This window comes from Oxyura jamaicensis, chromosome Z (genome assembly GCF_011077185.1).
Source record: "Oxyura jamaicensis isolate SHBP4307 breed ruddy duck chromosome Z, BPBGC_Ojam_1.0, whole genome shotgun sequence".
Lineage (NCBI taxonomy): Eukaryota > Metazoa > Chordata > Aves > Anseriformes > Anatidae > Oxyura > Oxyura jamaicensis.
The window spans coordinates 25,839,725-25,855,195 of NC_048926.1; the positions used below are offsets into that span (position 1 = coordinate 25,839,725).

General features: G+C 35.3%; 1 protein-coding gene across 2 annotated transcripts in view; it reads right to left on the bottom strand.

Annotated features, from left to right (window-relative positions):
* Window positions 1-780: 780 nt before the first annotated feature.
* Window positions 781-15,471, bottom strand: part of SV2C (synaptic vesicle glycoprotein 2C) — a 112,343-nt gene continuing 97,652 nt past the window's right edge. For both annotated transcript variants that reach the window (XM_035310054.1, XM_035310053.1), the window contains 3 exons: window positions 14,746-14,905; window positions 3,585-5,120; window positions 781-3,533 (listed from right to left, as the gene is read on the bottom strand). In XM_035310054.1, the coding sequence (XP_035165945.1) occupies window positions 4,937-5,120; window positions 14,746-14,905 (344 nt within the window). In that variant the 3' untranslated portion in view covers window positions 781-3,533; window positions 3,585-4,936. The remainder of the gene's footprint in view (window positions 3,534-3,584; window positions 5,121-14,745; window positions 14,906-15,471) is intronic.

Consider the following 15,471-nt stretch of genomic DNA (forward strand, 5'->3'; position numbering starts at 1 on the left):
GTCTTGCCAAACTGCATACAGAAGTCTGTCTTTTCATACTCTGTTTCCAAAACTAATAGCATTTGAAAGTACTAATTCAGGCAAATACTTAATATTTTACAGTGAGTTTAATGAATAAGAGTGCAGGGAATGCAGAGGAAAAACAGTCTTTCAGACTTACTTTCTTCTGGAATATGGTTACTGAACATGTGTTTTCTTTCAAGACTCTGGAGGAAGTGGAGCATTTCTGTTTTCATTTCTTATATCATTAACCCCCTGTGTGCAAGGATTCATTTTTAACCTTCTGATTGAAATTTCAATTGCATTTCCAGGTTACTAAACAGGAAACATGGCTTGTAGCTATATTAGCATGATATCATCTTTTTTTAGGTAAAGAGGTGTGACTAGATGTAAACATCACTTCCTGACTTATGAAGGTCATTTTAAAACTCACAGTAAGGAAGAAAGTATAAATCCAGCACACACAGACAGTTTGTCTGGGAGGCTGAGGACTACACTATATTGCTAAGAATTGGAATTATAGAAAAAGAAAAGAGCAGAGAATAATATTTCCTTCAGATGGAAAGCTAAGTTCACAAACAAGAACATTCCTCCATGATTCCACTCACTGAACAGCTGAAGGAACCAAACAAGGACCATTCTAAGAGGAGATTCCTCATATTAGTTCAGCCTTCAGGATATGTAGGGAAGTATGGAGTCTCACTCCCTCAAGAAAAAAAAAAAAAAAAAAAAAAAAAAAAGTATAATCGTCTGAAGGAGTTTGTTTTCCACCTTTGTTTAAAAAGAGGTAACCAAATCCTAATGATGTGTGTCAAATCTTATTGCTGAACATTACAATGAAGCTAGAAGTGAGAGCATGATCAGTGAATTTTAACTCTTTGTAGTTGGCCTTTGGGTAAGAAATGCAATTTAAGATAAAAGGAACAGAATGGCATGAGAAGAAAGGCAAAGGTTGACTTAGCAGTCATGGCTGCCCCACTCTTCTGAGAAGATTACCAGAGGATCCATCAGGAAGGAAGTTTAATGCTTTTTCATCTGTGTCCAGTGTTGTGGTACATGCCTTTAGAAGGACACCAGCTAAAATCAAACACAAAGGAAGAAGGCTTCCCCATATATCATCAATTAGCTATTCCTTTGAGCACTCCAGAAACCATGAAACTCCTGGTTCCCTTGTTAGAAGTCTTTACTCAGCAATCAATGCAATGCATACCAAATGTTGTAGTGCATGCTTCTAAATGACCAGGTACTAACATGACTATAGCCAACCTTGTTAAAATGTAGAAACACAACAAACAACATGCTTTCAAGAAAAAGAGAGTCTGTTAAGTGAAGATCTTCTATCAAACAACCTGTTATGAGTAAAACTAATAAAAATAAATTTTGGCAAAAATCAAAACATGTGGTCTGTTTTGCTGTCAGTTTTCTTGTTTTAAAACAGCTGACCATCATAGTAAGTACCATTATGAATGCTATCCAGTTTCTTTGTCATTAGGGTATATTGTACTTTTTGTCATTGTTGTCACTGGCATGAGTAGTTCAGATCTACAGGAGAAGGGCATTGGACCCCGTGTCCGATTTCAGTTTAGGCTGAAATAATTTTCCTGTTAGAGGTCAGTCAGTTGATTATGTGTGGTTGTTAGCTCTGATACACAAACTATTAAATTCAGTTCTGTGTGTGTATATAACACAGTTATGTTGCCATATAAGGCAGTATATGGCATTCTCTTTTGAAGGTATATGCAAATGACCTCTTAATTGTAGGTGTATCAAGGATATATATAGGCCACTAAGTGACTTTTTGTGTGAGATATAAATGAACAGAGATAGAAAAGAAGTGAAATTCCTGCTGTTCAATGTATATTACCTGAGATCACTTCAGAAGCTGCAAAAAAGATGCATTCCCTTAAGACCAGACAGCTCACTTCTGCTTATAACTTACGTAACATTTGCATCCAGATCTCCTGGGATCACATTTTTCTATTTCAGATTGTGGAGTATGAGTATCTTACCAAGTATTTGTAACTTGAAGTAGCATTCGCTCCTTTTGTCTTTATGGGATAAATCTTTATTGCATTCAAGCCCAAACCACTTGATTGTTCAAACGGCTTTCATGCTGGCTCACACATCAGTTGAAATCAGTCAAATGTGTTGAGCCAACTGGCTAAACAACTATTGAGATTCTAGTTTTAGTTTTAATATGGTGGATTTTTAATATTTGTGGATTTTTTTCTTTTTGTTCTCTTCTGTTTTCTTCTTCACCCATTTCCTAGCCAGTATTCTCTTTAATCCATTTTCCTACCTTAGAACATTTCCTCTAATCCTGGACCATGCAAGGTCCACATTGCTGGGCACTTTTTCTTTACTAATCTCCACTGTTGCTATATTCGAAGTACAATGCAGGTTTTCAAGCTGGTCACTTTACTATATCCAGATTTAATCATATACTTATGATGTGGCCAGAACTTAGGATAAGAACCAGCATTGCGAACAGCATAATTTTACAAGTAATGAGATTTTAGTGCATTAACCTTGAACCAGAACCCGCAAGAGTTGAGTCTTATTGTTCTTTGGACCATTTCCTCCACACTGATCAGGTCACACAATGCATTGGATCTGGATGTTCTTCAGTATTATATACAGAGTTGGGCAGACTATACTACTTGAAGTGGACAGTGCACACAGCAAGATAATGTAATGTTACCATTGCTGTTGATGTTCATTCAGGACATGTACAGAGGCTTCAGATCTCAAAATAAGATGTAAAGTAAACACAAGGAGGTGGACATACGCAACTAATGAATGACACAGAGAAGTGGGGCCAAAGTCAAATATGGTTCTCAACAGGGAAAACATCCTTGAAATACTAAGATGCTGACTAGTGGACAAAAGCCACAGATGCAAAACTAAGGCCCCGTGTTTTAATCTTAACCTGGAACCTGGTGAAAAATAACTCTCCCTCCCATCATTTAGAAATTTAAAATACGTCTTTTAAATCATATTTAGATATACAATATTTTATGTCAGACATTTTGACTGTTTATGTTGTAAAATAAATATACTTTCTAAACCTTGTTTTTTTTTTTTTTTTTTTTTTTTTTGTTTCTTATACCATGTTTTATTTATCAATATCAAAAAAAGCCTAGTAATTTTCAATATTCATGTTTTTTTAATTAAGCCTGTTTTCTCATTTGTTAATACCAGAAACCACACCCAGGGCTAATTTTTTGTGCTTCAATGTATAAGCACAAATGCACAAGCATTTGTTCAGAATCAAAAAACATAACTTCCAAATTTAGTAAATAAATAGTGAGCCTTAAATATAATAAATCATCTTGTATAGACTGTCTTTTACTAACTCTTTCAATATAACTAAAATGACAACTGACAAAATGCAGAGATAGATATTACTATCCAAAAGTAAGTAGTTCTTACATATGAAAAAAAAAAAAAATGAAAAAATCTCTTACTATATACATTGACCATATCTGAAAGCCTAATTTCTTTGGTAATGATTCAACCACCTAATAAAAGATCTCAGACATAATTAAGAAAAGTACTCACAAATTTTCCATTAGATTTTATACCATTTTTTTTCTTTAAAACTTGAAACCTTAGATAGATCATCAGCTGATACAAACTGTCTTAGCTTCACTGAAAGCAAAGTCAGTGATGTTATCAGCAGATCTGTCCCTTTTGTCTGATAATTTTATAGATGCATCTACATTTAACTTTAAATGCTAACACTTTAAAGAGATCTGATAACATTTTTACAGGGCAGTAGGACAGGTGGGGATGTCTTTATTGCAATCCATAACAATTTATAGCATATGGCTTAGAAGGAACATATTTACTACCATTTATTCTCCATCCTTACACTTGGTCTGATAAAGATATGACCACTGCCTACAGCCTTGGCATGGTTTCTTAATGGCTTTTCCAAGAGCTGTTTGAAAGTGTTAAATGGTGAGATATCTCTATAATATTAAAAATCAGCTGAGTAAATGGTTGTATAAAGGAATGTATAATTCAGGTTTTTATTATTGCTTTTCTTTGTTTTCATACTGTTTAAAAAATTGTTTTGAGAGATTTTAATTACACTATACTCTATACTGATGTTATATTGACCTCACTAAATTCAATAGGTGGCATTCTGTGACAGAGAAGTATGTATTAGAATTGTAAATATCAAACAGAAGTGTACCAAACAAGCTTTTCTGACAGTACTTTTCATAGAGTTCACTGGCTTGATTCTTCCCTTATTCATACTTAAAATAACATAAATACTGTTTTGTATTGATTCACACCTGGAACAAGACACATTCACTCTTTTAAAATGGCAAAAATATTCCAGATGCCACAAATGAGAAAACTTTTTTTTTTTTTTTTTTTTTTTGAGGACCAGCAACAAAGAGTACTGATGCAGTCTATACAGTTTCCTGATTAATGCTGCATGCATTGATACATATAAGAATAATATTTCTTGCACCAATACTGCTAAGTAATTGACTTGCATGTTTGCACTGTTACAAAAGCTCATAAAGCCATGACCAAAGTGAGCATGTTTTTTTTTTTTTTTTTTTTTTTTTTTTTTTTTTTTTTTAAATAACATGACCACTTGCATTTTAAGTATCTGATTATCAGTATGGTTTTTGTCTTCCTGGACATGTCACTGAAAGTGTTTTAAGAGGTAGCTTTGCATTTTGAAGTTAAGTGAAGTGGTTTTAAATAGCAAAGTATGCAAGCAAATGGAAGGGAAATCTAAAACTTTCATACAGTAGTTTCTAAATCTCTGCCACTCTTTTACTCTTTTTTCTGTGTTTGATTTCTGCCATCAGAGCTCTCTGATAGGCATTGAGAATCTGAAGACTTTGCACCATCAAACAGTAGAGCTCACATTTTACAAAGAAAGAAATAAACAGTAAATGGCTTTTTCCAATTACATCAATACCTGTGTTCTTGTGTCAGGAAGCCGAAGTCCTACCAGACCTCCACATACTAGAACAGTAGAAGCAAGGAGAATAGGGATTGCTTTGGTGATACCAACAAGGGAACCAAATATTAGGTTTCCAAGTACAGCTGCTGCTTTGCATAGTGCATTCAAAAAGCCAAAGCCTGTCGCCCTAGAAGAAAAAACAGAATAAGGTTAAAATGAATGTAAGAGTAAAAACCTTTGAAACAAATCCTCAGTGGGAATAAATAGCCCTCTATCTTAAAGAAAATTTATTACAAGGATTCTGTACCTGATGTGAAATCAAAGCTCTACTGTGACAACATTTTATTGAGACAAATTCATTCTGCTCCCTCGGGGACAAAAATGTGAAATGAATAAGTGAACAGGCAAGTTTGTACTTTTTTTACACAACAACAAAGGACCTGAAAATGGAAATTCAGTAACATTTAAAATGGTGGATCAGTAGAGAGGAGGTGAGAAATCTTTCAAGAGCTACATAGTGATTTCAAAAGGAGGTCATGAAAATAAAAAGATGAGCATGATGGGGTACTGAATAAAAATTGATTTCTTAGAGATAGTATGCATGTTCAATGCTTTCTCAAAAGGCTTATAAGACCTTTAATAATGACAAATGGCTGTCTCTTAGGGGCAAAGAAAATGAGGTTTTTTTTTTAAATAAAAAAAAAAAAAAAAAAAAAAAGCCCTGCTTGGTGCAGAAGAGATATCTAAGAAACTTCAGACAAAAGGGATTGCCAACAGATGACATATTATGGGCAACTCAGAGGGGCTTATGCTTTGTACAGGTATTATTTTAGAAGTATAATTTTTGTTAGCCAGCACATAGATGCACTATGCAAACTGCTACCCTTTTAATTAAATGTTTTGACATGACAGTATGATTCATAGTTGCAAGAAAAATAATTGTCCTAACAAAAGTGTCCTAACAAAATCATCTGTACAATGGCAGAGTCTTTAACATTTCCCAGATCTCTAGGAAGTGAAAGGGAAAATAGCTGTTTGAAGCTCACTGTGCTCACTGGGACAAAATAATAAAAATCACAATGATAGAAACTTTTTTCAGAACCAAGGTTTTTTTTTTTTTTTTTTTTCTTGTAAATATTAATTATTGCCATTAGAAGGAAAAAGTCGCCCAGTCCAAACAGAAAGAATTGACAGAAAAACTAATGGACTGAGTGACTAAGAGGTTACTTAGTTATTGTACTGAAATTCTATGTAAAGGAATGGAAGGTCCTATACTCACATACAGTCTGTACTCCTCAGAAGTAACTATGACAAACTTCTGCTACTGTACCTCATAGAATCATAGAATGGTTTGGGTTCGAAGGGAACTTAAAGATCTCCTAGTTCCAATTTACCTGTCACTTGGAGGGTTGCCACCCAGGTGATCAGGTAGCCCTGGCCAATAAGGTTACAACTGAGAGGTTTCTCAAAGTTTTTCACAGAAATATTTTTATTTTGAAAAAGAAAACCTAACAAGGGAGAAGACTTCCTCTACCTCAGGCAAACAATGGATGTAACCATAACCCACAGTGTCACTCGTTTATGTTTTCTTCTGCAAATCCAGTCACTGTATCTTAAAAGAATTGATCAGTCAGCCCCTTTGGTGTCCTACCTCTAAATCATATCTCATGGGAAAGGTAAAATATCCTGTGTAGAATAGCTCACCAGGATATTGGGGTTAGTAGCACTAGCCATGTCCTGAATTTATGTGATATGCTGTACTTCAGAATTGTACTGGTCCTGTTATATTTGAGGAAGCTTCACCAAAAGAATAATAAAGGTGGATCTGTATCCTTCTGGTATATTTCCATATATTTCTGGCTCTAGTTTGTTCTTAGAATGTGAAATCTAGTTAATCAACTGAGTCAAGTTCAGAATCATATGAAGTAATGGTACAAACTAATGTTTATTTTTTGAGTAAATTTAATCCCTCTTTGTGCAATATGTTGTACCCATGCAGATACTGCATGAAAAGAAACGTCAATAATATCTAGGGAAGGAGAGGCAGGTCATTTGGATAGCAGAGTAGAAACTACCCAGGAAACGAGCTGAAAAAAAAAAAAAAAAAAAAAAAAAAAAAAAAAAAAAAAGCTAAAAGGTCTCTAATATGCCTCCTGAATGGTCAAATGGCTATTTTTTTCTATGCTTGATTAAACTTGCATTACTTACGTAATCTCAGGGCCTAAAAAGCTAAATTTGCACATGGAGGTGAGTATCTTCAAAATGACATGCTCTGCTGCCTGACGGTGCAGTCCAGTGCGGTCCATCTGAGAGTGCAGTGCTGAGAGCACCAGATGAGGAACCTTTGGAAGAGTTAATTGAGAGCCTTCCTGTCAGGGAAACATTTGCAGCAATTCCTTGAAAATGTTTCCTCAGAAGAAGACTGATTAACTTTTAGGAAGACTTTTGGAGAAATCCAGCCAAAGGAGGACTGGGAGATGTAGTGAAGGAAGTAGTGAAGAGACACCCTACTGGAGTAATTTTTCAAAGTCTGTGGTCAAGTGTCATCTGTCTGCCACAGACAGATTTGTACTACCAGGCCAGACTACAATGAGCATCAGAAGTGTACCAGCGAAGAAACTGACCAGAAAGTGAAAAAGATCCTGACAGGGATGGAGCTCCAGGCTGATACATACACAGAATCATACAGAATAGTCTAGGTTGGAAGAGACCTCCAAGATCACCGAATCCAACCTCTGACCTAACGCTAACAAATCGTCCACTAAACCATATCCCTAAGCTCTGTATCTAAACGTCTTTTGAAGACCTCCAGGGATGGTGACTCAACCACTTCCCTGGGCAGCCTATTCCAGTGACTAACAACTCGTTCAGTAAAGAAGTTCTTCCTAATATCCAACCTAAACCTCCCCTGGCGCAACTTTAGCCCATTCGCCCTCGTCCTGTCACCAGGCACGTGGGAGAATAGACCAACCGCCACCTCGCTACATCTTCAAGGGTGAAAAAGAGTGGAGATATGAAGGTGGAACGGGTAAAAGAAAGACTATGGTAAAAAAAGCTTTACCACAAACAGGTAGGAAATGGTTAAAGACATCAAAGCCAGATTAGAAAACAGAGTTTATCTGATAGGATTAATAACAGGCTGCAGCTAAATTTGCAAAAGTCAAGGGAAGAAAGGAAAAACTCAGAACTGTTCCAGTTTCAGACAAGTTTATACACAGAAAGTATTTCTAAAGTTATATTGGTGACTGGTTCTAATCAGTGTCTGCAGTCATAAATACAATTTTTTGGCTGCCAATATTGGTGTAAAACCAAACTTGTTCCCAAATAACAGTAACAGAAAATAACAGTGTTCACATAGAGAAAACAGACAATTAGTCATCAACAGCCTCAGTATATTCAGAGAGATACCAGAATTCCCTATAGAGAACATAGATTTAGCTAATACAAGTTTGGTTAAATATAGGCAGGAAGCCTTTGGAAAGGCAATACTACTAAATGTACAGGAATGCATTACTTACATTCTTTGGTGTTTTATGCTACATTAGAAAGATAAGCTGTTTCACAGATGATATTTGCTTATATTGACTAGTTATAACAGGGGTCTGAATATAATTTTCTGAGTAATTTGGATCATTAATTTTCATGTGTTGGGCTCTACCGGTAGCCTATTCAGGGTCACTGTTACAGTCAAGATAATTATCAGTTATACATACAAGATTCCCACAGTAGGAATTAACCTCATTTTGTCATATAGTGTCTCTTGTATCTGAGCAAAATTAAGGTAATTTGTTGGCACTGAAAATCCAGTTCTGCTTTGTGAAATGGATTTATTCAAATTTTCCAATTGTAAGGGGTATTAATTACTTTAATCTCATTGACATTATCAAATTATAAAAAAAGGAAGAGTAAGATAAAATAAGCCCATTTTTATGCCCTTGGCTGTTCTGATGATAAAAACTGAAAAAGCCAGCAGAATTTCAGTCTTTTGATCTTTAAGTAGTTTTCAGGCATGTCCTTTTACCTAAAATATGCACATCATTTTGCCTGGTCATTTACCATGGCAAGAACAGGAAGATTTTTAGAAACATAAGTAAAATGTTTACTTACAATAACTTAAAGTCATTGAGACTTTAAAAAGTCTCAAAAAGCATTATCACTCTCCAGCTTTCTGCCTTTGTATCTTTCAATTTTAGCACTGTGTTTGAATGTGATTTCTTGTGCAATAATACTAAGAATGAAATAAAAGACAAAAGTTTTAAGCTATGGGGATGGCAAATTCATAGTTGTAGGTTTATAAATGCCCCCATAATTTATTCTATTGAATCCAGGAGAGTGAAAATAGCCATGCAATATATATGCTGCAATACGCAAACATGAGAGGAGAGTCCTCTCTTACAGCACCAATACAACCTTTCTACAGTTTTTGGGAAAGTGCTAGTGTACAGGAAATGATCAAGGATTTATGATGTGCCATCTCAGGATCACAAATGAATTAAGTGAAAAAAATACAGAATTTCAAGGTCATTACTAAATACACTGATCTCCACTAAGTTGGCCAGTTACTGGGCAAAACACTGGCATAAGAATATCTTCCTGACTGTCAACAATCTTCATTATTGGCAAGAAAGTCAGTAGAAAGAACTCCTTGATCTTGTAAAGCATGTCAATAAACCCTTTGGGCAAATCAGTAAGACAGTTCTGGTGAATCACTGTGGGCTTGCCTTAAAGACAAAACAAAACAAAAATTTTTAAAAAAGTTACAGAATTTAGTATTAATAGGAAAAAATGTGGAAGTCCTATAAAAGTGTCAGGTCTCATAGAAAGCTGAGTGTTAAAGAAAAAGAATTTTCCCAGTATTTTACTACTGGTGCTGGGAAACCTGTGACAAAGAAAAACACCGAGCTTCCTCTCACCCAAGTCTCACATAACAAATGGCAAGAATCCAAACAGTTAAAAATAAAGGGATTATCCAAGCCTTTAGATTAAATGTGCTTGTTTCCTAGTTGCCAGATATGCTCCTTCTTAGACCAGGTGCCTGTATTCTTAAATAAAATAGTTCAGATCCACTTTTCTATTGCTTATGGAGCACCTCATAACTTCATTTTCATGCAGTAGAGTTCTACTGAATGTGTAACACAGTCACTTGATATCCCCCTTGCCAGAGCTAGTGCTAAACTAGCAGCACTTTACAGAAGACTCTGAGTAAGATTTTGTGGGGTTTGATAACTTGCAAATCCTATGAAAACAGTAAGTTTCTGAATGTGCTATGGATAATTTTCTAATCTCCTGACATTTTCAAAAATAAGTACACAGGTCATAGTCTTGCCAATTACACCATTTAGTGTGTAAGTAAAATCAGAGAATATTCCTTCCTTCCTTAGACTTGCTTAAGAAACTGCATAGGTGCGGCATTTCATGCCTTTAAAACACCAGCATGCAATTTCAGCAAAGCGCAGTTGAACTGCATCCACAGGATGGCGGTAGAAAATAGCTGCCAGGAAGTCTACTATAAGTTGATGACTGCTGTTATGACTCAAACGACTAGAATACTTTTCTTCTGACAGCCACAACAATAAAAATTTGGACTTAAAATAACCTGAGAACTGGGTTTATTACTCTGGGGACTAAAGAAGGGAAGGAGAAGATAAGTCACCTGAAGATAGGTGACTTAATTCTTAATAATGACCAAAACTTTATGAACTTCTTTCAGAGGTATGAAAAAAGGCAGAACAGGATGAAATCATTTTATACCACACCTTGAATTCCAAATATTCCTGGCCATGATTCAAAGTCTGATGCCTGGCAGCTTTAGCAAAACTGAAGAATTGTTGGTTATCTGATGTAAACTGACCTTGATTTACTATGTGGGAGATTAAAGGATTACACTTTCTGTTTATTTGACTTATTCGTTGTAACCATTCCTTGACAAGAGTCTTGGCTTATAAAGTTGGTTCTTCCCAAGTTAGCTCACAAGAAGACACTTAACACTTACATGAATGTAAAAATTCCATTTAAATGTCATAAAAATCTCCTAAGTGTTACTTTTTCAGAGACTTTTAACTCTCCTATTCATATTTGTATTACAGGCATAGCTAGAAAATTATGCAATGTTATTTCAAGTCCCTTTGGCACAAAAATTACAACACTATCTGTAATTTCATCATCATACAATATATTTTTTTTCCACATTACTCTGCCAATGCACAGAACAAAGACAGCTTGAGGGATAAAGCATGATGTGGTGAAGGAAACTTGTTTTCCCTCGTATGTTGCAGAATTTAGAAGGTACAGTGGTGGGACTGGGATTGCAAAATGAAAAAGGAGAGTCTCATGATTAAGGTAGTTGAATGCTGTCAGGAGAACAGATACCCCATTCCCATCACAGAGTTTCTATATGATGCTAGCAAGTCATTTAAGCTAACTAAATAGTCATTAAGTATGTAATTCACATTTTATGTCTGCTCAGCTTAGCACATTCAGGTTTGTGTCGTTGAAGCAGTGGAAGTTATATTTTGGGCCTATTCCCTCTTCTGAAATTCTCAGGGATTGGGATTCCAGGTCCCACATCATTCCCACACCAGGCACCTAACATCATTTTTGACATTATCATTTTCCTCAGTGCCTTAATTCCTGCATCATCTCCTGCCAAAGAACAGCTCTGAAGATACAGAAAGATTATGAGAGTAGAAAATCATTCTAAAACACTCAAAAAATGTTCACAAGGTTATTAATAATTCTCCTTTAGAGGAGAGCTTTCAAATATATGAAATAATTTGGTTTGGCTCTCAAGAGGGCCACAATTGTCTTAAGACTTCTCCAAACCTGCTGACTATTGAGCATTCCAGAATCACACAGGCCATTAAGATAGATAAAAGACAAGATAAAAGATAAGGACAAAAGATGAGATAATACTATTTATTTTATTTTATTTTATTTTATTTTATTTTATTTTATTTTATTTTATTTTATTTTATTTTTGTATTGTGGAGCTGTATTAAATTACTGGTTTATTAGAAATCAGCTTACTTATAACTGCTCATCACCAGTGTCTTTTAAAATCTGTTTATTGAAATTAAGTAATAGATTAAATTATTATTAATTACTAAGTGTCTTACCTGAAAGACTGAAACCTACCTATGACTAGGATTTGTAATGTATATTCTACCTTCTAATGCAACTTCCTCTGCCTGAAAACCACTTGACATATATACAGTCTCCAACATGTCTTATTTTAGCAGTTCTACAAATCAACTGATGTTTTATAAAGAACATTCAGGGGAAAAAAAATGCAATGGCATAAAATATAGAATTCCAGAATCATCCAGGTTGAAAAGACAATGTGACTTAGAAAGTCCCACCACTAAACTATGTGTCTTAGTACCATGTCCACACATCTCTTAAACAGCTCCAGGGGTGGGGACTATACAACTTCCCTGGGAAACCTTTTCCAAAAATTCTTCCTAATGTCCAACCTAAACCTCTCCTGATGCAACGTGAGGTGATTTCATTTCATCCTATCACTTGTCACCCAAGAAAAAGAGATGAACATTCTCCTTGCTGCAACAACACCCTCCTCACTGCAACTTCCTTTCAGGTAGATGTAGGCAGCCCTGAGGTCTCCCCTCAACATCCTTTTCTCTAGACAAAGCTATTCCAATTCCTTGAGCTACTCCCTGTAAGTCTTGTTTTCTAGTCCCTTTATCAGTAATTCAGGACAAACTACTGAATTACCTCAAATGTAAGCATTGTATTGTAAAATAGATCTATAAATTTTATAAATAATGAGGTGATTTTGAATGCATTCGGAGCTCAAATCTGTTAAGATTTTGAAGCAACCTTACCTCTGCCCTGTGGGCAGCTAATAAAGAGGAAACCAGAATGGGTCCTGTGTATCCCATAACCATGCATTTCCGAGTTTCTCACCACACCCCTACCTGACAGAAAGCCAGTACAATCTTCCAAAAATAACCTGGGGTACGATTTATGAAACACTTTCTGTATTACTCTGCAAGATACTGGCAAAGCCCCAGCAGTTTGGCTATTGGCTGGTTTCCAAGGGGAGTTTTGTGGGAGGAAAAGGAGGGGCTGCCCAGCCTAATCTCCTGCGCGTGTTAGCATGAATCAACCTCCTTACACACACATTTCTTTCAGCCCAGACTCCAGCTTCTTTTTGCTGCTGGTTTGTGGTCATTTCACTGGTTGTGAATACGCAAAAATTATTTATTGTAATAATAAAAGAATGATGCACCTTAGCCTCAACCTTAAAAATTATGGGTAGGAACAAACTTCCAGAATTGCAATCCCAAAAGGCAAAAAGTGGCTATGATGGAACCAGAAGTTTTGGAAAACTCATCTTCAGTATATGCCAGTAATGTTTGTCCTGAACCAGGATGACTTGACTGATCAGTCTGTTTACATAGATAATATAAAATGACAAGTTTTCTATCCAAGTTGTTGCAAAAATACCCCAAAAATTCAGCTGCAAGTACATTTTTGTATTTTGGTTCCATACAGTTATTACTGCATGCATAAACTATTTTTTTTTTTTTAAAAAGGAAAGACAAAAATTTTCTACAATCTCATAAAAAAAAAATAATAAAAAAGGTTGTGCCTATTAAATTCAGGAATGTCAATAAAATAACTATTTGTAAAGGACATGTATTAGACTTATATCATAGCATTTGACTGATGGAATTCTGGCTAATTCTTGCCAGAAGATTTCCTGAGGTGTAATAAAAACTGTAGTGCTTAAACATTAGTGCTTTGAATTCATGAGTATAGTATGCTTATTTTGATATAACCACAACAATGGATATAATCACAAGAGTTTACTCTGTAAAGAAACACTTATTTTTTTTTTTTTAATGAAAAGAAAGCATGTTCAACCAGTCTACAGTCTTTCTCTCTTAATGGACAGTACCAAATTTAGTTGAATCTGTGTCCAAAAACTAAGACTTTACAGCAAGTCATCAAGCATTTATAAACTTCTGGATATTTTTTTTTCACTGTATTTGAAAATTCCATTGGGTGGCATAAGAAATAGCACTGTGGTAGAGAAGAGACACTCCATACCTTGGCAGAGAGGAAAAATGTCTTCTAGCAGCAGTGCTTGCAGGACATCAAAACTGTCCAGAGCATCTTTGCAGGAGGGGTCAGGAGCAATGTCTGAGACACTTATGTATCTACTTAATGTAGATACTGGTCTATGTATGATACTAGTCTGTATGTACAGATTCCTAGTCACCCTGAATACAAGCTTGCTGCAGGCTGAATAATAGCTCAGTGTGATTCAAAGCCTAAAACTCTTCTAGCAGATGCTGTTGAGATGCAGAGAGTGATTTTTATTATCATCTCTACCATTTCATGAACAAAAGACAAATGCAACAATGTTTCTATTTTGGACCAAATGCATTCATAGCTAATAGCTAGCTGCCATAGAGGAAACCCAAAAATATTCTATTACCATTTTCAGAAAAAATGATTATTAGATTATCATCAGTGTTTTAAATAAGAGCAGCAGTTAGAGCTGCTTTTTTTGCTTTTTTTTTTTTTTTTTTTTTTTTTTGTTTAATGAAACTACATTTGTGGTATTCTCCTGATTAGGTGATATTTGATATGAAAGATAAACCCAAGAGATTAAAAAATCTCTTTTATTTTTTTCCCCTTTTTATTCTTAAGACAAACTGTGAGTACAGCTCACCTAAAACATCACTATTGCTGTAAACAATACAGCATTAACTATTTCTATTACCATATCTGCTGGTACATAGAGATGGAATCAGAAAATTTAACAGAGATGTATCTGCACATACCTTCTGTCTGTAGGATACAACTCCACAGTAATGACATCAAGAGAATTCCAAGCTGAGATGGTGAGACCATTGTAGAGGCACAGCATACCTATCATCATGGATTCACTGGTCCCAAACCACAGGAAAAAACAGCTTATGCCAGAAAGAACCATAGAACCACCTATACAAGAGACAGACAAAATGAATGCTGAGTGAGGCTGAATTTAGAAGAATGATTGTTGTTTGTTTTGTCTAACATTTCTATTCACACAGTGAAACAAAGTAAGTGACCCATACACTTGAGTTAAAAAATGAAGAGACGTCCTTTGCCAGTAGACAATTTAGGCAGACAAATGTTAGAAAAGGATTGGGGAAAAATGTAATTCGTTTATATCCTTTATGGATATACCATAAAGTATTAAGCTGGAACCCTTTCTGAACTCCCAAAAGAAGCTGAAAGGAAAACTATCCCTATTCTTACTTTCTCAACATCTTCTGAATTACATGAAACTCGTTCATATAATGTAGTAATAAGAACATGGAGTAGGAAATGTATTTATATATAGTTTCCTAGAAAATGAACATAATGAACTATATTTAACTACTTAAGTTAAACAAAAAACATGTCTGTCTTTGCAGATAATCCACAGTAGGTGTGTTTCAGCTGTGTTACTTTGCAAAATAGATAGCAGGCAAAGGACTGCTACCTGTTCCTAGGAGATACTCTAGTAGCTGAGGATCACCTGC